This window comes from Pezoporus flaviventris, unplaced genomic scaffold (genome assembly GCF_033815535.1).
Source record: "Pezoporus flaviventris isolate CSIRO_AGI_PZ_B2104156 unplaced genomic scaffold, CSIRO_AGI_Pfla_v1 ptg000001l, whole genome shotgun sequence".
NCBI classification, from domain to species: Eukaryota; Metazoa; Chordata; class Aves; order Psittaciformes; family Psittacidae; genus Pezoporus; species Pezoporus flaviventris.
In genome coordinates this window covers 34,900,918-34,928,177 of record NW_026892549.1, presented here as the reverse complement: position 1 = coordinate 34,928,177, position 27,260 = coordinate 34,900,918, and the positions used below count along the sequence as shown (strand labels likewise).

Genomic DNA, 27,260 nt, shown 5'->3' with positions numbered 1-27,260 from the left:
CCCCTACAGAAACATCTCAGAGAGGGGACAAATGGCTCATAACAGTAAGGGAGCTGGTCTTACCACTCAGGCTGTAATCATTTCCACACACTGAAAGATGTATACAGGAAATAGGTCAAAACAACACAGTGGGCTATGGCTATTGTGAAAAAAGTCCTTACAAGCAATTTGTCTGGAATTGCTTCTGCATGAAGCAGGGCTCTACTTCTTGGACCTCCCTCCCATACAGAGCACACACCAATGTGTGCAATGTCTGGAAGATGGGGTCCATGGGAAAGGCTCCATCTGGGACAAGTGAAGAAAGAAATCTTCAGACCACAGCCACCATGAGCCGACTCATCTCAAGGAGAGTGGCAACCCCAAGTGTCACAATGCAGCAGCATGCACCCTACCCTTCAACACAAGTCCATTCCATCAGACTGCTCGTCTTCTTGCTTTCACTACATGTCCCAAGCTACAACCAGCATGCAGGAGGTGATCCGTTTTTCCCGAGGGACAGAGAACCTCGGAATGTCACAGGAGAAGGTGGCATTCACGCCTGCCACTCCTGATAAATTCATGGGGCCTCCTAACTTGCACTGCAGAGGCACAAAAGGGAGGCAAGCACACACCAGCACGGGTATGAAAGCATGGATCACGGATGTTGTACTTAGTTCCGAGTAACCAGAGAGGCAGCTCCGCTGCCGGCCAGCCTTGTGCAGCCGCCTGCGGACGGGCACAGCGCGGCACGGCAGGACCTGGGGCAGCACTGCTGTTGGGACAGTTCAATTCGGACACCAGGACAGGGGCTCACAACCGGTCCCTCCATCCTCTCGGCAGCGGGGTGCTGCCGCGCCGTGCCTAGGGCACCTCCGCTCCCCGGCACCGCGGCGCCCCCCGGCGGCCACTGCCGCTCCCTGCAGCTGCCCGCGCCTGGCTGGCAGGGGCCGTGCCTCCCGCCGACTGCAGCAGGTCTCAGGCTGAGCTCAGAGGGCGCTCCGTGCTGCCCCGGACGGGCAAGGGGCACGGAGATGGAGAGAAGAAAGGAGAGGGAGCTTTACATCTACAGTAACTAGTATTAGTTGCACTACTCCACTACTGCTACCCAGCTGCTAACTTACACGGTGCACGGTTAAGTACAAAGGGAACTACTGGAGTTAGCAAAGGCTCCGACCGAGCACGCTCTAACTCCACTGTCTGCACTGGGCTGTCCCAGGCATGAAGCTTCTCTTCACAAGACTGTGTAGCTGCAAAACAAATGTAAGTGTTAAAATAATAAACAAACAAAACTAGAAAGCAAAATAAAAGCTAACAAGTAAGTACAAACACACAGAGCCCCAACCCAGTCGGCACACAGACACGTCCACATTCCAGCAACCTCAACCTGCTCTCCTGCCTCTGTCACCCTTCGGCTGGGCCGGATCCTGCTCAAGGGCAACACCCTGCCACCAGTGCAGACGACCCCTCGCAGCACAGTAGGAATTGCACTAATGCCACTGCAGGTAGTTTGAGGGCGACCTGAAACACTGGTCAGAGTAGTGACAGAGCAGCATGAGGGCACGTACGAGATGCGACTGATAGGGAAAGAAAGTAGAGCATCCACATCACTGCAAACCTCAACCCAGAGGGGAGCAGGGTGAGAGAACCCTGCCCCACTTGGCAGAGAAATGATTTGGCACTCCTCAGCCTACCAAGCAAGGCCTTGCTATGAGCAAGAGGCACAAAGAAGTTAGTAAGAAAGCAGTGATGAACAGTTCACAGCAAAAAGGACTTCAGAAGAGATCGTTTCCCTTCCATTCCAGTTGGGCAAAACACCCTTCCCATTGCACCTCACAATCCAGCAGTTTGACATCCTTAAAGCAACAGAGAGACTCCAACTGCTGCATCATATGGGATATACTGGCGCTGTATGCAGGAAACTAGGGGAGGAAGACCGGAGGAGACAGAAGAGGGCATGCCTGTTCCTTCCTTCCCAGACTGACCTCAACAGATTAAAATACTCAGACACTTTAAGCAGGCAGCTAGCATGGTATGTCTGTGTACATAGGGGATGGGGTGGGAAACCCACCTAGATTTTCTCCAACTGACTACCTTTTTTCATACCCATTTTCAGCCACAGGCTCCTCTGATAAAGGCAGCCAGTTCTGGAGAGATAGGCAGATGGCACTGTCTGTAACTAGCAGACTAACCACAGTACCAACTAACTGAGCTAGCAAGACAAGACACACAAGGTAAAAGCTCACGACAGAGAAATGCCCCTCAGAGCCAACATTATCCACGGATTTTCATTCAGAGCACCTGACAATGGATATGGAAATGCTATGGGATCTTCCAACAGCCACAGCCTCTCTTCCACGCATCCTTGAAGCAGTCTGTAAAAAACTTTCTTTCTTCCTTTTGTAACTGGTGAGCACCATCCATGTCTGGGGTGTTTAGAAGTTCTTGACAAATGAGATTGCATTCAGCCTTGAGCATCCGCTCCGTCAGCAGACCTGCACCACTGACCCCAATTACCACAAGGAAAACTAAGAGATGCTGTGACTTGCCTGAGGACACCCTGAAAGGCAGTGTCTGCAGAGAACTCCACTTCTCACTCAGATGAAATCAAGGGAATGAAATTAGACAGGATGAGGTTCTGACTGGGGTTTTGGAAAGGTTTGGAAATTTTCAGTGTGCAAAGGAGGGTATTTTTCAGGAAGGGAGATGATTTCTTTTTATTCTGGAGTAACTAGAAATGAAAAATCAACGTTCTGGAAGGAAGTTGAGGAAAGGAAAAACTTCGGGGAAGGAGAAATGGGAAAGGTGGAGGGAGGGGTGGGAGAAAGATGCCATGAAGCACTGCACCCCTGGACTTACTGGCTGAGAAACAGAGAGAAAGCTGGGACTGCATGGACTCAGTCTGTGTTTTGCTCTCACTGTGCCTCCGTCCTTCAAGCACTGAGCTGCCGTCCCCGGTGGAGAGAGGGGGAGCTAGCATGGCAGGGAATTAAAACACAAACACAAACAAAACACGCAAGTTCAGTAAATAAAAAAAGAGAAAGGAAATAGGAGAACATTAAAGAAACCACAATGCTGGGCACAAAACATGCAGGAGTATACTCCAGGCCAAAGCCAAGTAGACAGCTCCACAACACGGACCTGCTGTGCAATTTAGAATGACACAGGGAGGCGTGGGAGGGGTCGCTGCCTTTACCCCACCACTGTCAAAAAACGTATCCCTGAGTCAACTGTCACTGATGGATCAAGGCATCCCCCACACCACAGATGAACAGATCTGCACCCCCTGTTGTCTACTAGAAATAAGAAATTGGCTGAGGAATTGCACAGACACTTCCCTTTTCCCAAAGTCACGGCTATGAAGAACACAGAGAACTCCAACACCCCCAAACCTTTTGGTCTATTCAGTTTTCCTTGAGTGTTTGTTTAGCTTAAAATATGGAGGGGCAGGAGTTGAAAAGGAACACCGGTAAACACTGCTACACTTAAAACTGAAGCACTAAAATTACCAGAGCTGGCCATAGTGTAAACCATTACTGTGCAAGCTCCTTCCCCCCCAACCACCATTCAAGCACTCCCTTCTAGTAAAATTATAACAAAAATTCCTAACCTCTGCCAAAAAAAACCAACCCAACCCCAAACAACCCAGAACGCCTCAGTCTTGATCTGCAGCAATGCAGCCCTATACAATTCTTCATAGATTTAGCCCTGGCCAACTGCCCTCCTTCCCCCTACCTTCTGTTCCAGTCCTAGCCTTTTTCTCCTCACAGCATTTCTACTCCTGACTTACAGGACCTGTTGGCTCAAATGGCTTAAGTCTGGGACCTGTCCTGAACAAAAGCTGCCAAAGGAGACAAGGTTCTGGACAGATATCTGTTCTGGATAGATATCCAGAGGAGATTAGATACATCAGTTTCATTACCACACTACCAAAACCATCCAGTTCCCTTCCCTCAAGGTCGTATTCTTAAACCACGGATTACTCTTCAGCAAAAAGATGGGAGCTAGAATACTGTCCTGTAATGAGGCCAGGTCTTATCTGAAACAATCTCTATTGCAGAGCTCATTCACCCACTGGCATGCATTCTGCTCCCTATGACTCCTCAGAAGAGCAGCCAGCAGTTTGTGATAAACCATGGGAAAAGCATCAGGAACTAGCTCAGCTGAAAGAGGCGACATTGCTGCTACACCACAAGGTCAGCATTGATTTTTCCCTGGATATGTAACTCAGATTGAGTACAGGGCAAATGAGAATACCTCTGCCTCAAAATGCAAACTATTAACACATTTGCCTCAGACTGCAGACTGCATTCACCCATCCTGAACCCGCTCATTCAGGAAAATGTCTGCTTGTCCTTCTTTAGGGAGCTGAGGAAAAAGACAGCTGCTCAAACAACATGAGCAGACAGGAGACTCAGAGTTCCTTCATCTGAAGAGTTTTACAAGCACAGAGTATTTGCAATACGGTCAGTGAAAGGTGCGAAAACTCTCCTCAGACTCTCCCTCTACTGGTGTCTCAGTCAAGGACACAAGAAGATCATTTCCATGCAAGAGACAATAGGCTGAGAATGATCTTCAACTTAGAAATGAAAATAGACCCAAAGGGAAAAAAATAGAGAGAAATGCGAGCATGTCACTAAAGAGACTCCCAGAAAGGGGTGAGAATGGAGCCAGAGCAGTAAAAGAGAGGTTTCAACTCCCTGTAACCTACAGAGAAGCACAAAAACACAACCAGACTCCTAACCTCAAGGGACTGGTAGAGATTCTCCATGCCTAGAAATGGACTGGAGATTAGAAGATTATGATATTTGCAACAAAAGAATTCCAACTCTGAGATAAAAACAAATTAGCTCGGTGCAAACAGTGTTTATATACCACAGGGCCCATGTCAGCTGGTTCCCCAAAGCATGGTCCCACTGTGACAGGAATGACAGCATCATGGTGAATTTATGAACTGAATCAGACACAGGAATCTGGGAAGCTAGTTCAAGGCAATGACTGCATCTCCAGGATCCCCCGCCTGCACGTAACTGTATTAGAAATTACAGGCAAAACACCTACCTTTCAGATCCTCATCTTCAGTTGTGGTGTTACAGCTCTCCGTGGAACCCTGCATGGCAGAACAGAGCATTACCAGGCATCAGCAGTCAGGAGCATGAGTAAATAGTTGGATTTGTTTGTGAAGAAAGATGGGGAAAAGCACAAAAGCATTAGCAGGGATGGCAGGGAGAGGATGATACAAGAAAGATTTGGATGGAAGCAGGCCAAATATTAAGCAAAACTTAACAGCATCTCTGCTTAGCTTCTGCGTGTTCAAGCCGTTCAAGCTGTCCACCCAGAACTTTACAAGGACAGAAGTTACCAGACTCTATCAAATGAGATCAAATGGGAGTTGCTTTTATTTGGAAGAGTAGCCACAAGAAGCTAAAGAAGGGCTCCTAGGCTTTCTTGGGGGAACAGGCCTCCACTTCCAGATGAAAAAAACCCAAGTGTGTCAATGCCTGTATCTTCTCTTCCACCTCATATATGAAAGAGAGTGGTGATTAGACACCACAGTTGGAAAGAGATGATAATATCATCCCTACTCAGCCTCTTCCAGAGATCCACAGCCATACAGCACAAATCTCCCAGTCTACTACCAGCAGTATTTGGGAGCATGCTACAAACCAGAAGTCAGAAAGGTAGAAACCGAAGTAAGACACACGAAGACGAGAACCACAAGAGAGAAGGGGAGGTTTCTATGGCAACACACCCATCCCTTACCTTTATGCCATCTGTAGCATTATGGACAACAGTTGTTTGAGGCTCCTAGGAAAGGATGGAAGAATCATTAAATTCCAGTTCCAAAGCATTCTCTCATTTCTTTTCACTCCCCAGCAAGTGGAGAAAAGGTGACTGACATAGAAAAAATAAACCAAACCACAAACTCCAAACAGCACACGAGTGCTTCTGTGCGCACGCACACACTTCCTGCACAGGTTTCCTGAAGAGAGAGGCTGCACTAAAAGCTAGAGTCACAAGGAGACAAAGCCCCCAGCTCCCCTGCAATTGCCCCTTATTCCCAATTTGCCTCCAGTGAACCAGTCTGGCACAAACAGCAGATGACAACCAGGCAGCCAGTCTGCACCCTCTGCAGCCATTCCTGAAGTAGTGACCCCTTACCAGCAGCTTCCCTGAAAAAGTGCTTCAGAAGAGAGAGAAGGGGAGGAAAGGCTAACATTGGGCTGGGGCCTTTGTCTCCCAGTTTTTTGGAAAGTTTGCTGGGTTTTTTTTACTAAAAAAGGGACATTCATAATTTCTGTAATAAAAACAGGATAAGCCAGACCACCTCAATACCTCACAGAGAGAAGCTGCTAAGGAAACTGGACTTTGAAAAAAGTTCATTTTTCTACAAGGATCTAAAATGAAATACAATTTCAATAATAACAACAACAGTTAATAATTTAGAAAGGCTCCCTCAGCATCAAACCCATTGTGGACAAATCCAGTGAAGGGAAAGCAGAAAATTATGAAGTGTCCCAAGAACCCTTCATCCTACAACAAACAACAAAGACACCAAATCCCACCCTCCAAAAATGCCAATCCAGCCCTCCAGAGCACACAACAAAGAGAAGTAACTAGGCCTATGTGGGGCTGTCTTCTGCACTCATCCCTTCATTACCGGGACAAGACTTCAGGATCTCCCCTCACTGCTGTCACTCTTGCAGGGTGGCTTAGGGAGGGCACCAGGGACTGTGTGATGGTGCAGTGATGTACACTCACCCACTGCACTGCTGCCTGATCTTCCAAGCACTGAGGCAGCCCACTCCAAGCTGTGCCGTTAAACATATTAGGCACAAGGCATCCTATAGAGTCTGCTGCGCAACAGCCCAAACAGAAAATGCTAGCCTAGCAAGTCAGCGAGCTGTGGGGGATCAATCACACAACTGAGCAGGCCAATGGGCCACCAAAGGATTCCTCTAAAATTGCTTTGCCTGCCCTTTCTTCTGTGGTGTCCTGGAGTCCATCCTCCATTTCCCGAGTGTTAAGAGAGTGGATGGATCTTGCCACTCTCTTCTTCCAAACCAGCCTCCCCAAAGCCAGCAGGAACAGTTGAACGGACACACAGAACTATACAGGGATGGCACACGGGGAAGTCCAGGCAAGCTGCGATCCCCACATCCAACGACAGCTCTGCTCAGCAGCCCCACCCCAAAGCCTGTGAGGCTGTGATCAGGCCCCACAGCAGCACAGGGACACAGAACGAAGCCAAAACACAAGCTGAAACAGAGCAGCACAAGCAGCACTTGGGATTAGGGGGAAGGGGAGAAGGGGAGAGGACAGAATCAAAATTAAACCAAACAGGAAAAAAATAGCAGTTGGGGAAGATACCATGGACGTCTGCACTGGGGGTGTTTCTTTTGCAGTGCTTACTATACTGGTTTTGTTGTTGCTCTGTGGCTGAGACAGAAAAACATGGTTTTAGTTTCTCTGCTGGGCAGCAGAGGCAGCAAGAAAATGACAGTGTTGCTTCAACCCCAACCACCTCCTTTCACCCTCCCCTCCCCACAGGCTCAATCACCAAGAAGAGGAAGGAAGGAGGAGTGCTGCCCAAGTTACTGGACATCATCCTTCCCTCAGAGGCAACAGCTATTGAAGGGATGTACCAAAATCCAGATGTTCATGGACTGCTAGAACTATACAGAAGGAAAACAGAAGGGGAAAAGACAGCAGTCCAAAGGGATGGGGAGAATCCTGCGGTGAGCACCAACAAAAGTATGTGGTAAAGAAGAATGACAGATGGCAGTAGTCCTTAGAGAAAGAGACTACATAAGTGAGACACACAATAATCATGGTGCAGTCTCAAACAGGGGACAGATGGGAGCCATGTCTGAGGAGTCCCAGAGTGTCCAGGGACAGTCCAAGGTATAGGATGATGCTGAGGGTCCCAGAGAATCTACTAATGCCATAAAAAGAGTGGTCAGCCCTAGAAAAGGCAGAGAAAAGGTGAGGTAAGGTGTGTTGTACTCCTGCTGTGACCTGAACAATGAGATTTCAGGACCAGAATATGGAAAGGGATGGGACACAAGGAAAAGGCTATGCAGCTCCCCAAGTAGCAAGTCCTCTGAATTGTGCCCAGCAGTTTTTCATCTTCCCTCTCTTGTAGCTATGACAGAAGAATAATAACCCCATTTCCTGCATTCACATAACACAATGAGGCAGTCACAAGCTTGCTGCAAAGAAACATCCCATTTGAGTCATATATGTCAATAATGAGCAAAGCCTGTATTTGTGGGAAGCCAAACCTGTGTCCACTACCATATAGTTCCTAGCCCACAAATCCAATCAGTTGTTGGAGAATAAGGCCCAGTTACACTGGCATATAACCCCCAGACCAGGCATATAGCTCTCTTGCTACCAGACACCAGCAACAACGTCAAAATCAGCACTGCAGGAGCCTGACTCAGACTCCTTGGTTTAGAGATCAGGGGTACTAGATGGGTGCTCACAGCAGTGTGACCTCACTGTAGCTATTATTTGGGAGTGCAAACTCATGCTGCAAAACATCATGCCCTCATTGCCCAGTAACCACCACAAAGAATGCAGAAGTCAAATGCTGAGCTGGAGAACACCTATCAAAGGTTTAGTTATATCAACCAGAAACAGATCCTATGAGGTTAAGACTTCACCTACTAATATTTCAGTTTTTCTACAAAAGCAGCACACCTTGGCTTAGCTATCCCTTTTGGAGAGGGAGAGAAGAGAAACAGAAGAGGAAGATGGGACAGGTAGAAGGGGGAAGAAGTAGATGAGAAAGGCAGGAACGAATTCGTTAAAAGTCCACAGAAAAAAAACGAGCATATGACACACTCATCCCCAATGCTAAGAAAGGAGAAACACTTCACAGATTACTGCTGAATGCCTCTTTCCATACATCTCCACATTGTCCTAAGACTTTGGCCTTCAAAGAGTTTTGCTTCCTGCATGTATTTCCAGCCTGATAGCAGAAGAGATGACAGGCAACTGTAGAAGCCAAAGAGGAGCAGATCAACATGAAAAAATTAATCTCAAGCTATTTTGTGGCATAAACACAACCAAAATTCTGGCAATGCCTGAGTCCACCCTTCTATACAGCACTGAAGGTCCCATACTTCTTCACGAACAGTGATCCTAGTGCAGAGATCTGTTTCCCAAAACTCTTCCAGTGAGAAAAGCACAGCCCATTTTTCTTAGCCCCCTGGGATGAGAAGATAAAGTTAGCATGAAAGAAGCCGTACAAATATATTTCCAATTTTTTGGAAGGCTTTATAATTGAGGTGAAATGGGACCGAAATAATACTAATAAATTAAATAAATAAAATGAGAACAGAACAAACATTCAGGAAGCTACTGTTCTGAAAAAAGTTGACAGCAGCTTGTTAGGTGTGGAACACCACCTTACAATGTGCAAACCCATGCACAAAGCCTACCCTCCAGGCTGCACTGAACACCTAGTTCATCCATCACGCTCTTCCCCAGCCAGTGGGCTGAAGAAGACCAAGTATCATGTTTGCTAGTCCAGAAACACATAGCATTTCACTCCCAGACAGAGTCCTAAGGAAGTAAGAGGCAGAAGACTTCACCTAACCATTTTTCACAGCTCTTTCTCAGATGGAGGTATCTGACATACTTAGCTTTCCACACACACTCGTGTCTTGTGGCCTAACATAACCAACTGCCCTTCCCTGGGCACGACTGGCCTACCCTTCCCAGACCCCCACACGGCACAGCCAACTCTTACCCCACCACCTTCCACTCCTACTGCCAGCCAACATCACAGTTGCTGGGTAGGCTACGACCCATGGTAATTCACAGCAGTACAGCTCAAGTTAAAAGAGGCCAATTCACCTAAAAACGTGCCAGGCCCTTCTTAAAATCTATGTTAACATGATTAGTTTTGGCACAGCAGTTGGCAGCACTTCCTGAGCTAGACAAGAGACAGACAGACAGGCACAAACAACACAGAGGGTACAAGAGAAAGAACAGACCAGTGATCATATTGCTAGGGACACACATTTCTAGCCAACTGAAAGAAAGTACCAACACATGGGCTAACTCTGGTTATTTAGCCACCTTCACTGCTTCCATGTTTTATGAGGCTGACACTTTTGTGGTTTACATATCCCAGCTGCTTTAAAAAACATGAAGAGGGAATTAAAGTACTGCTGGCAGTGGGCAGAAAAGTGCAAGAAAGGCACAATGAACTCCTGCCCTGGAGTTTCATAAAGGCAGGGCTGGCAAAAAGATAATGCCTCATATCAGATTTTCAGGCAGTACTTTGGGACTACTTTGTGTGTGTGTGTGTGTGTGTGTGTTTACATAGTTTTAAGCTGTCCTTGAAGGAGGAAGAGAAGAAATATCTTCCAGATAGTAATGTACAAACAAGTTCTGCTTTCTCAGTAACGCAATATTCCTGTTCTACCTGCAATAGAGGAGAAATAGTTTCTGTTCTTTTTCTGTGTAAAGGAAATAATGCAGTAACTAATTTTTGTACTTTAGTTACTTTTCATATCTCAGTGTCAAGGGACAAAGGCATCATCTAATGGGCTGGGTATGATTCCTCACAATATGGCACCGGCCAATTTTCTCTTTGCTCTGTTAAGAGTGGGTTTGACTACTTTTCTGACAAATTTTATGGATATCAAACATCTGTATGGATGAAAAAAGGAAATGAACAAGACAAGGGAGGCAGTTACTGGGTATTTGGTCATGCTGGGATACATAAACGAGATCAGGACAAAAGGAAGTTTTGGATTATATCACAAACCTTTCCAGTAAGTATGCTAAAAAAAGAAGTGCCCAGCAGCTCTGAGCTGCCCAGTGGTGCTGTGCCCACACATTTCATCTCAACAGTGGAGCCCCATCAGTCTCTGCCACATTTGGAGCAACTCCCAGTTTGTTCTATACTGCAGGGCTCCCATCAAGGATGACGGCACCAACACCAGGCAAAGCACCTGCTCCTCTTTTTGGCACCTCTGTAACAGAATGACAAAGCCCCATGTCCAGGCAAGACACGCGCCTGTTCTGCTGAGCCTAGGAGAACCACTGCTCCTTTTTGCTTCACACTCAGAGCAGGGAAGGTCAGACTGCATTGCCAGCAGTTGATTTTCTGCACAAAATGGGAACTGTCTGACTGGCCAGGGGCCAGACAATCACAGGGCCCTTTAAGTGAGGACATGGACCTTTTAGTGCACAATGATCCCCCCTGCCACCACCCCCCCTGCACAGACATGCTATGTAGAGTGATGAGCACAAGCCGAGCGTGCATGGCATGAGAATGGCGGACGCACGAATCGCAGGCAGCTTACGGGAGGTGCTCACCATCAAATGCACACTGGAGCTCGACTTCCTTTTCTGGACACACCATTGAGAGAGGGAAAGAGAAGGGAAGAGAGGAGATGAGAAGAAAAGCACAGAAACTATTCACATATTAGTGCGCCAGCAAGGCCCCCCTGCCAATATTGCTCCCCTTGGGGCAGGTATAAGCAGCAGCAGAAATGCAGAGACACATGAGAAGGTGCAGAGAGAGTCACCATTAAAGAACATGACTACACACCGAGGTGAGGGCAGGGTTGAAGCCCCCATTCACTCAAACATCGAGGTCAGAACACAGGTGCCCCACATACTATTATAAGGAGAGAGAGGAATATATATGCATCCTTGTGGGATGCAAGGGGGTGCCTTTGTGTGCTCTCCCAATTCAGAAAACTGTGCAGCTTCCCCAGACACACTGAAGAGGTAGGCAAAAAAAAACATTTTTTTTCACATTTGAAAGAAGCAGAGGTGTGTTTGCAACTACAACCAGAGGGTAGCGAGGAGGGCACAATGGGAAGGGCATCCCCAAGGGCTAAAGAAAGAAGAGGGAACTTCTGAACATAGTACAGACAGGAGAAAGGCTCCCTCACACAGAAATGGGCTAATCAGAGGGAAGGTGCACCCATGCTCAGACACACAGGAAAGGCAAGAAAGACAAAGAGGCACTCGACATCTCAAACACCTTCTCCTTACAGATACTGGAAGAATAAACAGAAAGCAATGCTCAAACGCTACCTTACTGGACTCTACCCTTGTGCAAAAGTATCTTCAGTCATGCTCAAAGACACCTTCACACCAAACTGCACTCTCCAGTAAACAAGGCTCAGCATGCATTTCTATGATTTTTTCACTACACTCAGTATCATCCTGCCCAAGCTGAGCCTGACAGGTCTTTCAGCATTACAATACCAACCCCTGCCTCTGCTGTCTTGGCATACCTTTTCCTACTACCTTCTCCCTTTGGTACCATCTAGGCTATTTCTCTGCTGCTTACTACAGAGTCTAGCTCAGAGAGTAGTGTAGGACAGCACATCCTAGCCAAAAACCACGATGGCACAGGCTCAGTTATGTACCTCTGGATTCCTGCACACTACCATGGCTCACCTCTGAAGCAGTCCTTGAACTCAGAACAGGCCATGGAGTTGTACTTCCCCATTTCATACACTTAGTAAGTCTTTGCAGCTTTCATCTTAAATATTGCCTTCATCTGTACTAACCTCACAGCACACATACAGGCTGGCATGTCTTTGAAAGCAGAAGCATCCATGTTCACCTGATACCCAGAACCACATACCTAATCACATCATACAGTCCAAAATCATGCAGCCACTGCATGAAAAGACTTACACTAGCAAAGCTTCTACCTCGGCTGATCTTTAATTCCAGTATGGACACGCTCCAAATGCTGATCTGTTCAGCATCTGGCTGACAAATCTTCCACTTCATGAAGGCACAACACAGGTATTGCCATTACCTGGTTTACAAACTTGTGATTCCTCCCATCTTCTTTTAGGACAATTTAGCTTTTCCACAGGCTCTTCCTCAAGCTAGAGCTAAAATAGGATGTGCTACCACTGCATGAATACAATTTTTAATGTATTCTATAAGTTGCAGCAGACAGACAGAGGCTATACAGATATTGCAGGGAAACTTATCACTAAGGACAGTTTCATTTGAAGTTCATACAGATTTTCAATGAGTTACAGAAACAAGAAAAAGGGTAGAAAACATTGAGACAAGCAAAAGGTTCAATATGAAAGGAGAGTCAACCAAGCCATACAGAAAGCAATCGCCCTCCTATATTAGAGGCAAAATTAACACTGACAAAGGAGGAAATGGTACCCTCTGCCAATCAGAATTTAATGAGCATAATCTAAATTTAAAATAGCATTGGTCTATTAACATGGCACGATACACTACAGAAATCCCAGAAAGCAGATTATTACTACCTACTATAACAACAGGGGGAAGAAAAGCTAGCTAGGCAGTATGAAAAAGGTGGGGAGCAAGGTCTGTGTTAAGACCAGAGCATGAAAATTATATTACAACTTGAGACAGGTTGGATAATGCCAACATGAGGCACAGAAAGTAAATGCTAAAACATCAGAACTTTTGAATAAAGTCAAAACATACATCAGTAAATTACTAAAATCAGATAGGTCTCCCAATCCCCTCTGTGACATCTGCATCAAAGCCACCTATGTCACCTTCTCAAAGGAACTAACTAGCTGAGTGAGCAAAAGTCTTTGTTGTTCTTGTGACTGAAACTTCACAAAGTAAGATAAACAGTTCTCTTTCCCTTCCATAACAAAACTCCATTTTCTAGGCAATGCAGAGACATCCCAGGAAATGAAAAAAAAATAAAATGTTAAGGGCAGACAGATAGTCTATGGTAAAGTACCTCAACTGATCACTTCAAGGATTTCCTTACATATGAGTGACAGAACATTCTCCTAAAACAGTATGGACAACATTTTCCTCTCTAACAAACATTCATCCCTAAGTTCTGTTTCTGTACTTGTGTGAAATTCAGGTGTTCATCTCAAAAGAGGAGCAGACTCTACAATGAAACTTAAGGAGTCTCTTGCTTTAGGTAACAATAAACAGAAATTGGCAGGTGACAGAAGACAACCTGAAGAATCTCTGTCCCTCCAACACAGCAGCAATACTAGAAATGGCCACTGTAAATCATTTTGAGCACCTACACAAAATACAATACACACTAGAAGATGCTGTAAGTTGAGTGATTCCAAGCAAGGTCCCATTCATGGTTCTGGGCACGTAACATGGCTATCTTTTTACACCAGCTTTTTGTGTATCTATCTTTCCCAGTTCGACTCTGACAGTATAGTTATGTTAAAATATTAAGCTTGCTGCAGCTCATATTCCTATAGAGAGTACAGTCATTTCAGTACTTAAGGGAAAAAAAAACAACCCAAAAATGTTGAACTCAGAACAGATCAGTGAGAGGCAGCCTGAACTAGCATATTTGAGGTCCTATTTCTGTTTCTGCTTTTGCCCTTTTGTGTGATGCTGAGCAAATCATTTCATCTTTATCAGTCCATCTTCTCTCTTGCCCTCTGTCAGCTTGTCTATTTAAATTGTAAGCTAAGAAGCAGGGATTTTCTGCTTAGGCATCACTACAGTGCTAAGCACACTGGACCCTTCATCTCAGAGTTTCCAGGCATTACAACAACGCAGTGAAAAATGTGAATGCATCAAAGGTGGGTAGAACGTGTTATAGGATATCAGCACTTAAAGAGATCTGAATCATAGAATAGTTAGGGTTGGAAAGGACCTTAAGATCATCTAGTTCCAACCCCCTGCCATGGGCAGGGACACCTCACACTAAACCATGTCACCCAAGGCTCTGTCCAGCCTGGCCTTGAACACTGACAGGGACGGAGCATGCACAACTTCCCTGGGCAACCCATTCCAGTGCCTCACCACCATCACAGTAAAGAATTTCTTCCTTATATCCAATCTAAACTTCCCCTGTTTTAAGCTTTAACCCGTTACCCCTTGTCCTGTCACTACAGTCCCTAATGAAGAGTCCCTCCCCAGCATCCTTACAAGCCGCCTTTGGATACTGGAAGGCTGCTGTGAGGTCTCCACACAGCCTTCTCTTCTTCAGGCTGAACAGCCCCAACTTTCACAGCCTGTCTTCATACAGGAGGTGCTCCAGTCCCCTGATCATCCTCGTGGCCCTCCTCTGGACTTCTTCCAACAGTTCCATGTCCTTTTTATGTTGAGGACACCAGAACTGCACACAATACTCCAGGTGAGGTCTCACGAGAGCAGAGTAGAGGGGCAGGATCACCTCCTTCGACCTGCTGGTCACGCTCCTTTTGATGCAGCCCAGGATATGGTTGGCTTTCTGGGCTGTGAGCACACACTGCCTGCTCATGTTCATTTTCTCATCCCCAAGTCCTTCTCTGCAGGGCTGCTTTGAATCTCTCTGAAGCACTCCCCAAGCATCTTGCATAGAACAGTTCAGCATAAAACTGTGCTGTTCAGGTGAACTTGGGTTCTCATTTAGCTTCACCATAGCAATCTTGAAACAGCATGGCTTTAAGATTACAACAAGTTCAGATACAGAAATAAGAGCAGTAACTACTGTTGGTCACTGCATGGATGTTACTCGACCTCTTGCAGATTTCCAGACCCTTGCAGATTTTCTAGGTTGGTTCACCTTGCTACTGTGCCTTCTCTAAGGCACACTTTCACAAGCTGCTTTCTCAGCACCCTGCCTTCCCCACATACTCTTTACTGGGCAAAGGGCAATGAAAACTGATACCCACCAGGCATAAAATGTACACTCCACAATATTCCTTCCAAGCAGCAGAACAAATGGTGTTTGGTGCCTCTTTGCAGTTACATAAAATGAAAGGCAGGTTTTACAACATAGCCTTGTCACACAAAAAATCTGGATTTTTACTCTTTCAGCTGAGCTCTCCTTTCAGCTATGCTATGCAGCTTTTACTGGGAAAGAAAATAATGTGCATGCAGCAAAGAGACAAGATTTTGCAGAGCACTGTAAGTGAATGCTGTTAAAATCTCCTACATCCCATAGCTTTCTCCACAAAGTGCTATTTACATACTGTTACAGTGGGCCTGAAGAACATTACTGATACCATCTTGTATCCCCCAATCACAAATTAAGGTGCTCACAAGAAAAAAAAAAAAGAAGAAACTGACAAAGAGCTTAGAGAAGAACTGATTTTAAGACACTTGCAATGACATACTTCACTAAAAACAGCATTTTGTGCGTTAACAAATTCTGATTGTAAAGGTGGATGTGACAGGCCTCCCTAGAACTGGAAACACATGCATCCTCACCACCAGTAGGAAATTAAATTCCCTTTGGGAAAAAAAAAGGGAATACCGCTGTTGGAAGTGCTGCCCAGAGACAAAACAAATAACAGTAGGTCTGTAATGCTAACTACAGGGAGCCCAGACCCTGATAAGGTCAGAGGAAGGACACTCAGCATAAAGTGTCCTCCATCTTCATACAGGGGCCTGCCGCGGCTCATTCCTTAAGCCCTCCCTCACCCTGCAGTGGATGGCAAGTCCAGATTACAGGCAGAAAGGGGAACAAGAAAGCAAGTAGATTTGACATGAAACTAGCAGAAATGAATTTTAAAGCGGTAGCTGCACAATGTTGCTTATAAGTTTAGAATCTCAAAGGAAATACCTGGGACCTACAGTGCTGGTAACAGGTTATGCAGTATGTTACATGGCTCTGAAATTCATCACCCAGTATCTTGTAGCCTCACTTTCTGGATTTGAAAGCAGAAAAGCATGTTCCCTGGGGATAAAACCTGGGCCTTCCCTGTTGGTACTCCACCAGCTTGGATCCAAATTCTGACTGAAGAAAGTAAGTGCAGCACTACCAAAGGTTTGGTGAGCAGGGTCAATTTAAGATTAAAGGCAGTTTAAATCATTCATTATTTAAGATAATGGAAAAGTTCTCAAGTGCCAACCTGATGAAATATCTACCAATTAGCAGAATTAGTACTTGAAATAGAAGCAGCAGTGCAAAATGAAAACTAGGAATGCTTCAAATAGATTTTGGAAAGGAATTTGCTAGAGAAGAGGGTCATGTACATGGAAATTTATCAAAATAACCCCAGTGCTGGCACACCTATATTGGAATAAAAAATGTTTCCTTCATGTTCTTCCCTCCTGATTTAAGCTCCCACCACCCTGCTTCCAAAATGGTCTGATGCAAATGAAATGCATGCATGCCTCACTCAAACTTGCCTAATACTGTGTAATAGAAATACCTACTGTATTTGTCAAATAATGCAGGGTGCTAGAATACACAGCTCTGAATACTAGCCAAAAGAGCTGGAAAGTTATAACAAAAACAAACCAGGAGTCTCCGTATCTGGAAGGAGCATGAGAAACAGCCTAACCACATGGCATGTGGTCAGCAGCAGACCACAGTTAAAAATACAGCATGCAATGCTTGTTCTAAACCTACATCTGATGTAAAATTATTTATGTGGGAAGTGGTAGTGAAAAGGATACCACAAAGCTGAAAACACGTTTCGTGCTCAAGCCATGGTACCAGTGCTCCGCATTACTGCAGTGGGCAGAAAATCATAGTTTGCTACAAGTAATGCAAAACCAGATGCTCTTAACTCAACCAGTCACTGGCACAAGATGTCTGTCAGAACCATCTAGGGTGAGAAAATCAGTAGGGCTAAAATTACAAGTTGCCTGCGTAAGGAGCAATGAATGAAGAGCAGGCTAGTGAGGCCACTAGCAGAGAGACTGCAGCACAGCAGCCAAGTGTGCCAGTAGTGCACTGATAAGCAAATGCAAGTGGTAAAAGCCTACACTTCCACAGGATGACTAATGGGAGGCAGCACCATACCGGTAGACAGTAGATGCAAGGCAGGAGACAAGCATATAGCCACAGAAATCATACAATGGAGGTGTTAAGGATGCACTACAAATACACAGACTGCTACCTACTCTCTATCTTGTCCAAACTTAACACTGAGGGGAAGCAATGTGTACTTTTAAAAATCTGCATTACTGACTAAGAGAGTTACTCAAAACACCAACTTTAAGAAGAATTTCTGAAGTTCTTTTAAAGCTTATAGAAATCATAGAACAGTTAGGGTTGGAAAGGGCCTTAAGATCGTCTAGTTCCAAACCCCTTGCCATCGGCAGGGACACCTCACAGTAAACCATGTCACTCAAGACTTGGTCCAACCTGGCCTTGAACACTGACAGGGATGGAGCATTCACAACTTCCTTGGGCACTTGGCTTAGCTGAACTTCATAAGGTTGGCACTGGCCTACCTCTCAAGCATGTCCAGGTCCCTTTGGATGGCATTTCTTCCCTCCAGTGTATCAACTGAACTACATAATTTAGTGTCATTGACAAACTTGCTGAGGGCGCACTCAATTCCACTGTCCATGCTGCTGACAAAGATGTTAAACAAGACCGGTCCCAACACCGATCCCTGAGGGACACCACTCGTTACTGGTCTCCAGCCAGACATTGAGCCATTGACCACAACTCTTTGGGTGCGGCCATCCAGCCAGTTCTTTATTCACCGAGTGGTCCATCCATCAAATTGAGGTCTCTCCAATTTAGAGACAAGGATGTTGTGTGCAACAGTGTCGAATGCTTTGCACAAGTCCAGGCAGATGACGTCCACTGATTTGCCCCTATCCCTCAGTTCCGTAGCCCCATCATAGATGGCCACCAAATTGGTCAGGCAGGATTTCCCCTTAGTGAAGCCATGCTGGCTGTCACCAAGCACCTTGTTGTTTTTCATGTGCCTTAGCATGCCTTCCAGGAGAATCTGCTCCAAGATTTTGCCAGGCACAGAGGTGAGACTGACTGGTCTGTATCTCCCTGGATCTTCCATTTTCCCCTTCTTGAAAATGGGGGTTATATTTCCCTTTTTCCAGTCGTCGGTAACTTCACCTGACTGCCACGATTTTTCAAATATGATGGACAGTGGCTTAGCAACTTCATTCGTCAGCTCCTTCAGGACACATGGATGGATTCCATCAGGTCCCATAGACTTGGGCACATTCAGGTTCTTAAGATGATCTCGAACCAGATCCTCTCCTACAGTGGGCCTAAGGTCTTCATTCTCACAGTCCCTGCATCTGCCTTCCATCTGCAATGTGGTCAGAGTACAAGACAGTGAAGACTGAGGCAAAGAAGTCATTGAGAACCTCAGCCTTCTCCAAATCCAGGGTAGCCAGATCTCCCTGGCTTCTGGAGAGGAGCCACATTATCCCTAGTCTATCTTTCGTTTGCTACATACCTACAGAATACCATCCTGTCGTCTTTCACATCCCTTAATTCTAACTGGGCCTTAGTTTTCCTGACCTTGTCCCTAGCTTGCTGGACAACATCCCTGTACTGTCCCCAGGCTGCCTGTCCTTGCTTTCACCTTTTATAAGCCTCTTTTTTACCCCTCCAAGTTTCCTCAGCAGCTCCTTATCCATCCATGGAGGCCTCCTGGCCCTCCTGCCGCATTTCCTCCTAGTTGGAATGCAACACTCCTGAGCTTGTAGCAGGTGATCCTTGAATATCAACCAACAGTCTTGGGCCCCCCTGCCCTCTAGGGCTATATCCCATGGAACCTTACTAAGCAGGTTCCTGAAGAGGCCAAGTCTACTCTCTTGAGGTCAAGGGCAGTGAGCTTGCTGCACGCTCTTCTCCCCATCCTGAGGATCTCAAACTCGACCATCTCATGATTGCTACAACCAAGGCTGCCCTGGAACACCACATTTCCAACGAGCTCTTCCCTGTTGGTGAGCATGAAGTCAAGCATGGCACCTCTCCTTGTCGGCTCCTCTATTACTTGAAGAAGGAAGTTGTCTTCCACACAATTGAGGAACCTTCTGGATTGCTTGTGCCGGCCGTACTGTCCCTCCAACGGATATCAGGGAGGTTGAAGTACCCCATGAGAACAAGGGCCTGCGAGCGTGAGGCTGCTCCTATCTGTCTGTAGAGAGCTTCAACCACAGAGTCCTCCTGATCAGGTGGTCTGTAACAGATCCCCACAGTAATATTCCCCATTGCTGTTCTCCCTTTGTCCCTGACCCACAAACTCTCTGTTAACTGATCACCTGTCCCCAGACAGAGCTCCACCCTCTCCAGGCTGTGACTGACACAAATGGCTACTCCCCCTCCCTTTCTGCCGGGCCTTTCTTTCCTAAAGAGCCTGTAACCCTCCATTCCAACACTCCAGTCATAGGAACCATCCCAACGCGTTTCTTTGCTGCCAATGATATCATATCCCTGTAGCCATGCACACATCTCTAATTCCTCTTGCTTATTCCCCATACTACAGGCATTTGTATAGAGGCATTTGAGCTGAGCTCCAAATGGAGCCGACTCATTGGCTGGAGGGGCTGAAACAGTTCTGCATCACTCCAAGTATTTATTGCAGGTGTTACTAATATGACCCACCGCTTTCCCCCAGAGGCACCAGCAGCGATCCTCTTTACTGGTTCATTAGCTGGTTGGGTGTGCGTTTCCTCCTTAGCCCTCTGCACAACTTCAAAGTGGTTCTAGGTGGCAACATCAGAATTTGGAGGAAATCCCCTGTTTTTAATGGTCCTCTTCCTCCTTTGTTGTTGTTTTTGTGGGCTTGTTTGTTTTTGTTTGTTTGTTTCTGTTACTAGCGCCCAACCTCCTGCATTAACACCCTCCTCCTTTTCTCTCGGCGCTAGGGTGTACGCTTGTGGCCCCTACACAGTCTGGGCCTGGAGCAATCAGTCCAGCTCCCTCTCAGCTCCCTAACACCTTTCAGCTACCGACAGTGCCCGCAGCTCAGCCCCTACTGCAGCAGGACCTCCACCAGCGCGCCTGGAGCACAGCCCTGCCCATTGCACACCCTCGCCTCAAGAGACCAGTGCAGGCACTTTCTGCACACGAGCTGTGCTGCGGCCTCCCCTCCCATCGGCTCTGTCTGGTGCCAACGTTGCCACTGACGGGGCAGCAAGAGCAGAGCAACCAGACCTGGCCTGGCCCTGAGAACTTTCACCACCCTGGCCGCTACCCGCTCACGCTGCTGGCGCCAACGGCCCCACCAAGTAACGAGCTGCGCCTTTTGCCTGCCATGGTCGCTCCTGTTCCCACCACCTCCACTAAGGGCGGGACGGTCCCTCCTGGCACTACCCCCTGTGAGTCCCCGAGCTCCTCAGGGGAGCTGCCGGCTCCTGGGCAAGGGCTGGCGGGGCCCTGAGGTTCCCTTGGGAGCTCTCGCCGCTCAGAACTGAGGCTCCTGTATTCGGGGTTTCCCCTCGCTCTGGCATTGAAGGCTCCTCTCTGGAGCTGCTCACCTCGGCAGATGACTGTTAGCAGCTACAATGAGGACTCAAAAGCTACACCTGAAGATAGACGCCATCTAGTGAAAATGGGATGCTTAAACAACTCTGCTGAGGGCCCTCAGCCCAGGTTAAAAGCGTGGAGTGCCCCTCCTGGAAAGAACTCAGGTTCATAAAGCCGAGCAAGGCAGTTGCATGCTGACTCTTGACTGGGGGTCTCCAGTGTCATGCAGACGTAGAGAAGCGGTTCCCAGAGGACAGCCCCATTCACCACGTACGGTGAATGCTGTGCTCTCTAATCTTCCTTCTGCTTTATCACAAGTATTCAGTTATATGTATCAGGAACAACATACACTGTGAAGGGTTGAAGACTACTTCAAACCATCTAGAAAAACAAATCCAGCTTTACCCTTTTCACAGAGGAAGACACTATTCTCAATGAATCAAACACCGCAAGCTTTCTGTGGAGCTGGAAGTCTCTAACATACAGGTCTCCTTGTAACTCATCTGACCGTTTCTGGGATATTGTGACCCAACTTGGGAAGGCTCCCTGAGAGCCTGTTGGAAATCAAGAATCCTGAGAAGAAAGGCATTTTTTTTTCTAGACAGCTGACAAAAAACTATGTGGATGTGTTATCTGCTGCTTTTCTAGTTGCTTCTCCTCTGCCATGTTGGGATTTTGAAGCACGTAGATGCTGGTTCTGAGTTCACAGCATTGGGGATCATCCATTCTTATTCCATGGGATTTTACTGTGATGTTTCCCATATCAACAGACGTGACAACACAAACGCACTTGCTGTATTAGTGTGCATGTGTTCAATGCGTGTCTGTATAAGAGGCGGGCATGTGCAAGGGCACAAAAGTTCACTCTTGCAGGCACATTTCAAAGGTAAGCATCCTAAGGCAAGAACAGCAGTTCCATGTAGCATTCTGGTCAAAATAATCCAAAGACTTGGGTGTCATTAGGGCAGAACACAGTAGAACTGTAAGAACACAAGTTTACTAGAGCAGTCCCCAAAATAAACATAACTCCTTTGAAAACACCTCTTTTTCCAGAAGCCTGCTTGTATTGTGAGCTCTCTGGAAACACAGCCTCATTAAAATGGAAAAGGGCTAAGAGAGCAGGAGAGAACAAGCATGCTGGTCCTGCAGTGTGCATATCAACCCTGCAGTCATGGGATAATGAAGATTTGCACAGCACAAAACCAGAAGATGAACTATTTCGCCTAACAGCTGTGGGGAAAGGTTTGGACTTCAAATGAAAATGCAAGCAAATAAACCAAACCCTAGTTTGCCACGTGGAGGACAGTTATCCTTTGGAACAGTTAGGGGAAGACAGCGCTCTAGCCCAATACTGTCTCAACTCCAGTACCAGATGGTAAAGGGCTACTGCCTGGAACAACATACAGACTTGGGAATGGCCTATTTGACCTCCAGAACTTAAGGAAGATCATGCGCACAAAGAGTGAAATTGAAGTGGGGAAACAGATTGCCTGGCCCTTCAGGGATGTGGACTGAACAACACAAGACTCAGTTTCCATTCTGTCCAAACATGAACATCTTCCCCATGCCTCTTCCCAGCTCAACCTTCAGCATCTGTCCAAGGGGGATGACAAAGACATTTCCATGGGGTCTGCTGGGTATCATCAGTTATTGACAATTGCTCTGTGCAGTTTTGATATCCAGAAGCATTCTGCACTGAACAAACCAGACTAGCCAGAGGCATGTTACACTTGAACAAGTTGGTCTTTCTAATCCACAGCACTGACCAGTTCTCCATACTTCAGAGAAAGGGCAAAAAGAAAACTTGCTGCTATGACAGTGCACTTAATGAGTTGTGTGATGTATAAGGTGCATGTAAGGAACATTAAGACCCCACCCCACACTTCATAAGGATACACTGAACAACCGCAGCCACAAGACAGGGCTGTGGTTTCACCCTGGGAGGGGACAGGAACCTCAGAAAGCAGCTGCCTTCTGCTCAGATGGTGGAAGAGACAGTGAAATGGGAAAGCAAGAACTTACCTTCACTCCATCTGACTTCTTGTTCAGCAGGCTTTTGGCAGCTGTAGGGAGAAGCAGAAGTAGGTCAGATCTTGTTTTCAAGAATGTTCTCCTCCCCAGCTCCCTGAAAACTGCACAAGACTTCAGGACAACCATACTGCTAATTCCTACCTAACAGCAAGAGACCTAGAGAACAGGCTGAGTCACCCATCAAATCCATCCTGATAGCAGAGTCACCCATGCTATCTATCGTTCACCTATTTAGGCAAAAGTGTTCTCACTTTCACCATCTCAAGACCACCGAGACTGAAATGAGACTTTACAGCTCCTCTATTTCAATCCTCCACTCACACACTGTGACCCATCCAGAAGTGCCAGCAGTTACAGGGGGAAAGCTAAAGCAGTCTGCCAGATCTAAAGGCTTTACCTTCAAGTTCAGCCATTCACACAACAGACTTTGCAAATAAAGGGGGCACTGATAATGCAGAGGCCTCCTAATTACTGCTATTCACAGTTAGTTACTCTGGGGGAACATCTGGATAGCTGAAAGGAAGAGCCTGGAAAAGTGCAAAAGGCAGAATCTGATAACAGTTAAAAAAAAAAAGAAAATGAGAAAAGAGACAGGAACTAGGCTGAATTCTCCACTGGAAGATAAAGATGCTCTGTTCTGCTCAACTTAAACAACTGGCACTAGCAATGAAAGTGAGAGCATGATGAGGGAGCCCACAAGAAATGCCTGTCAGAAGGCACACTTGGGACTGACAAAGGACCTGCTCCATCTATTACAGGTGAGTGGTATGTTGACCACAACTGTCAACAGTAAGAACCCATCTACAACCTCAACAGACGTAAAACATGGCTTGCCTACTCATGAAGAGTATCTTCAGTTTTTTCAACTTCTGTAAACAGCATTCTAGAGACCTACTGGACAAACACACTGATACGCCTCCCCTAAGTAGCTGCTGGGTCCAGGTACTTGACCTGGATTTTAGCTCCAGCAAAGATAAGGCCTTGAGAAAAGGCAAATCCTAAGACAGTGCTCACAATGACTGTTTAAATGCTTAAACTTCCAAAGACATGCATGAGTTGGTCAGCGTGAAGTGCTCAGTCTCTCTCTAGAAGCAGCAATATTAGGCAAAAATGGTCTTGCAATATCCAAGCAACTACTCAAGTTGTACGTCACAAGCATTTTCCTTCCTGCGTTCCCTACCACATGACTCCACAGATATGGATTAAGTGGACAATATTACCTGAGCTGGTGCAAATGGTGACATTGTCTCCTCACAATAAAGAAGTGACACCCATACAAGTTTATTACAATCTCTGAATTGGCCTTCCTAATTCTCTTCCCTAATGAAAGTATCAAGTTAGACCAGGATTTTGTCTTCATTCCTGCTCTCAGAAACCATCCAAGAACACTGGAAAAACCTCATGCAGAGGTTGTCTGAGTGTTACCTGTCAAAACACAATGCTACAATGTGCACATGGGAAGGTAGGCAGACAAAGTGATCCAAGCAACATATTTGCCCTGCAACAGTTTCTTTGCTGTGTGTACACATATGAAAGCATTGAAAGACTGAATCTAACAAGTAAGTTCTTTCCACCTTCAAGGCATGAAGAATACCAGCTTGATTCTACATGCAAGTGAGAAAAACAAGGTGATTATGGAGTCACAAGGGGTCCAGCATTTATACCACACACATATCGAGGCATCTCACACAACAACTGTAGAAAACAAGAAACTGTTATGGCCTTAAACGCTTCAGAAAGGGTAAAGGATTCTGCAACTTCACAAGTGTCACAAATGGGACATCTTTGAAGGGGGGTGGGGGGAATCAGAGAAGGAAACAGCACCACCATATGTTCTGAAAATGACCCAGACACAAACTGGGAAGCAACACTTTTCACACTTTCTGCAGTTTCCCCAGAAACTGACATTTGTCTTTGTGGACAGAAGACAGCTAAAATTATGTTCTATGAAGTTAAAATAAATTCAGCTGAGAGTCCCACTGCATGGCCCAGCACTAATGCTAAACCAGTGCTCCCCAGAACAGCCAGGCTGTCTAGCCCCCTTCCCTGTTTGTACCTCTGCACTGCGTACAATCTTTTCCCACAGGCCTGCCAGCATCCCAGCACTGCAGAAGGGAACTATGTCTGGGTTGTATTTAGTTCATACATCATACTGTGGTTTGTAAGGACAACTGGAGAGTGCATGAAATGCATTCACATGCAAAGTCGACTGCAGACACCTCAAACAAAAGGAAGGCATGTGTACATGTTATAAGACAAAGCAAAGAGGATGCAATTGGAATTTCTGTAGCAAGGCTTCCTGTAACACCAGTCATTTTAGAAGACAGACAGCACCACCCAACATGCAGCTAAGAAAAGTAGGGAAGGAAAAAAATCCAAGGACACATGGAGGCAGATTCTTAACTGTTCAGGAAGTGGTCTTGTACCCATGCTCTGCGTTTTCCAGGCATGAGATGCTAGTATTTATTTTCACCATCCTTGGCAGTTCCTCCACACCTTAAAAGAATAAAATTCCCCCTTCTCTGTGGAGTTAAGAGCTCCTCTATAAAGAAGCAATAGAAAGGCACATGCTGCTAAGCTGGTAACTTAAAAGCACAGTTCTGTTTCTGCTTCAACATGACACCCTCCAATTAATCCAGAAGAGAAAGGCAAAAAAAGTCCTCCCCTGCACACACCCCACATGTCGCTCCCTCTTCCCACATTTGTCAGTTTTGGCCACCATAGGAAACATCCTGCATTCTGGACCATGCTCCTGGCAGAAACCCAAATCTCTAATACTGAACTTATCAGCAATAAACACTAGACACTCTGGAAGCACCAGATCAAAGGGAGGGAGGGGGGCAGTGGAGGAGAGAATTTCCAAGCGGGACTGAAATATCCATTCCAAACACAGCCATGGAAAGTGCCCTCACACTGCCAGCTCCACTCCTCCTCTTCCAGAGAGGGTAGCCTGCACTGGGTTTGCCTTGTCTGCAGCTGTCAAGTCTCAGTTATATTTCTCATCTCAGTTAAGCTTCCAAAGAGTATTTTTTGGGATGCAGAGATAACACTGAGGATGCTTTTATTAAGCTTGACTGACTTACGATGCTAGGCCAGCAGAGAAGCCAAGTTCTGGCTTCTAAACACAAGATTTACACCATGAAGAATTCTAAGACTTCGCTGAGACTTGATTATTAAAATAAAAATCATACCATAACAACAGAACTCCCAAGGACACCGAGTTGCAGCTTGTCATCCTCTTTCTCAGTTCAAAGAAAGTCAGATTAACTAATTCTCAAATCAGTGTCAGTTCTGGGGCTCATCGCAAAACAGCCAACACTCAATATATAGCCACAAAGAGGCTACCATTACAAACAATGCCCATGACTGCAGTGTAACAAGAACATCTATTTCTAAAGGACAAGATAGAGCAAAGACTGGTGGTTAACACTCTGCCATGATGGCTATTTAGGCACAAGTCATCCTAGCAGCAGCCATTTAAACACAACAGAGTGATTTCACAGAGGGGAATAGCTGTTCTCTTGTATTCTCTATCCTCACTTTGGTTTGTCACAGCAGTCCCCTTTCTCTTAGATTCCCCAGTGACTTGCTGTGGGAACTTACTGCAATAGTAATGCACTGAGAGAGGAATACAAAGACAACCCATTTGCATGGGTTAACTGTCTGGCAGAATTTACAACGTTGACTCTTGCTGAAAAGTTGATTTTAAATTTTTTGTTAATCCTGCTTTGGCACTAACTCCCTCTGCCACCTAAATGACACCAGTGTTCCAGAAATGTACCTGAGCAATAAGACAAGCAGCAACATTTAACATTTTTGCCCTCAATGAAAAGCCTTCCACGAGGGCTTCTATTCCTCAGCATGACTAGAGTGATTCTGTTCTAAGAACTGCTACAGGCACTGGCACAGGTTGCCCAGAGAAGCTGTAGCTGACCCATCCCTGGCAGCGTTTAAGGCCAGGTTGGATGGGGCTTTTAGCAACCCGCTCTAGTGGAAGGTGCCCCTGGACCTTCAAGATCTCTTCCAACCCAAACTATTTTATGATGCTATGAAAAGTAGTGATGCACTTCTAAAGACTCTTTTTAAAACAAGCAGAGAAAGA

The 27,260-nt window shown here is 46.1% G+C and overlaps 1 protein-coding gene across 14 annotated transcripts in view; it reads right to left on the bottom strand.

Annotated features, from left to right (window-relative positions):
• Positions 1-27,260, bottom strand: part of CAMK2G (calcium/calmodulin dependent protein kinase II gamma) — a 122,763-nt gene that overhangs the window by 8,594 nt on the left and 86,909 nt on the right. The window contains exons 13-19 of one of the 14 annotated variants that reach the window (XM_061451338.1): positions 23,150-23,190; positions 11,317-11,349; positions 7,348-7,416; positions 5,740-5,784; positions 5,038-5,086; positions 2,836-2,949; positions 1,101-1,226 (exon numbers count right to left, since the gene is read on the bottom strand). In XM_061451338.1, the coding sequence (XP_061307322.1) occupies positions 1,101-1,226; positions 2,836-2,949; positions 5,038-5,086; positions 5,740-5,784; positions 7,348-7,416; positions 11,317-11,349; positions 23,150-23,190 (477 nt within the window). The remainder of the gene's footprint in view (positions 1-1,100; positions 1,227-2,835; positions 2,950-5,037; positions 5,087-5,739; positions 5,785-7,347; positions 7,417-11,316; positions 11,350-23,149; positions 23,191-27,260) is intronic. The other 13 variants (XM_061451354.1, XM_061451346.1, XM_061451384.1 and 10 more) reach the window with 13 other exon arrangements.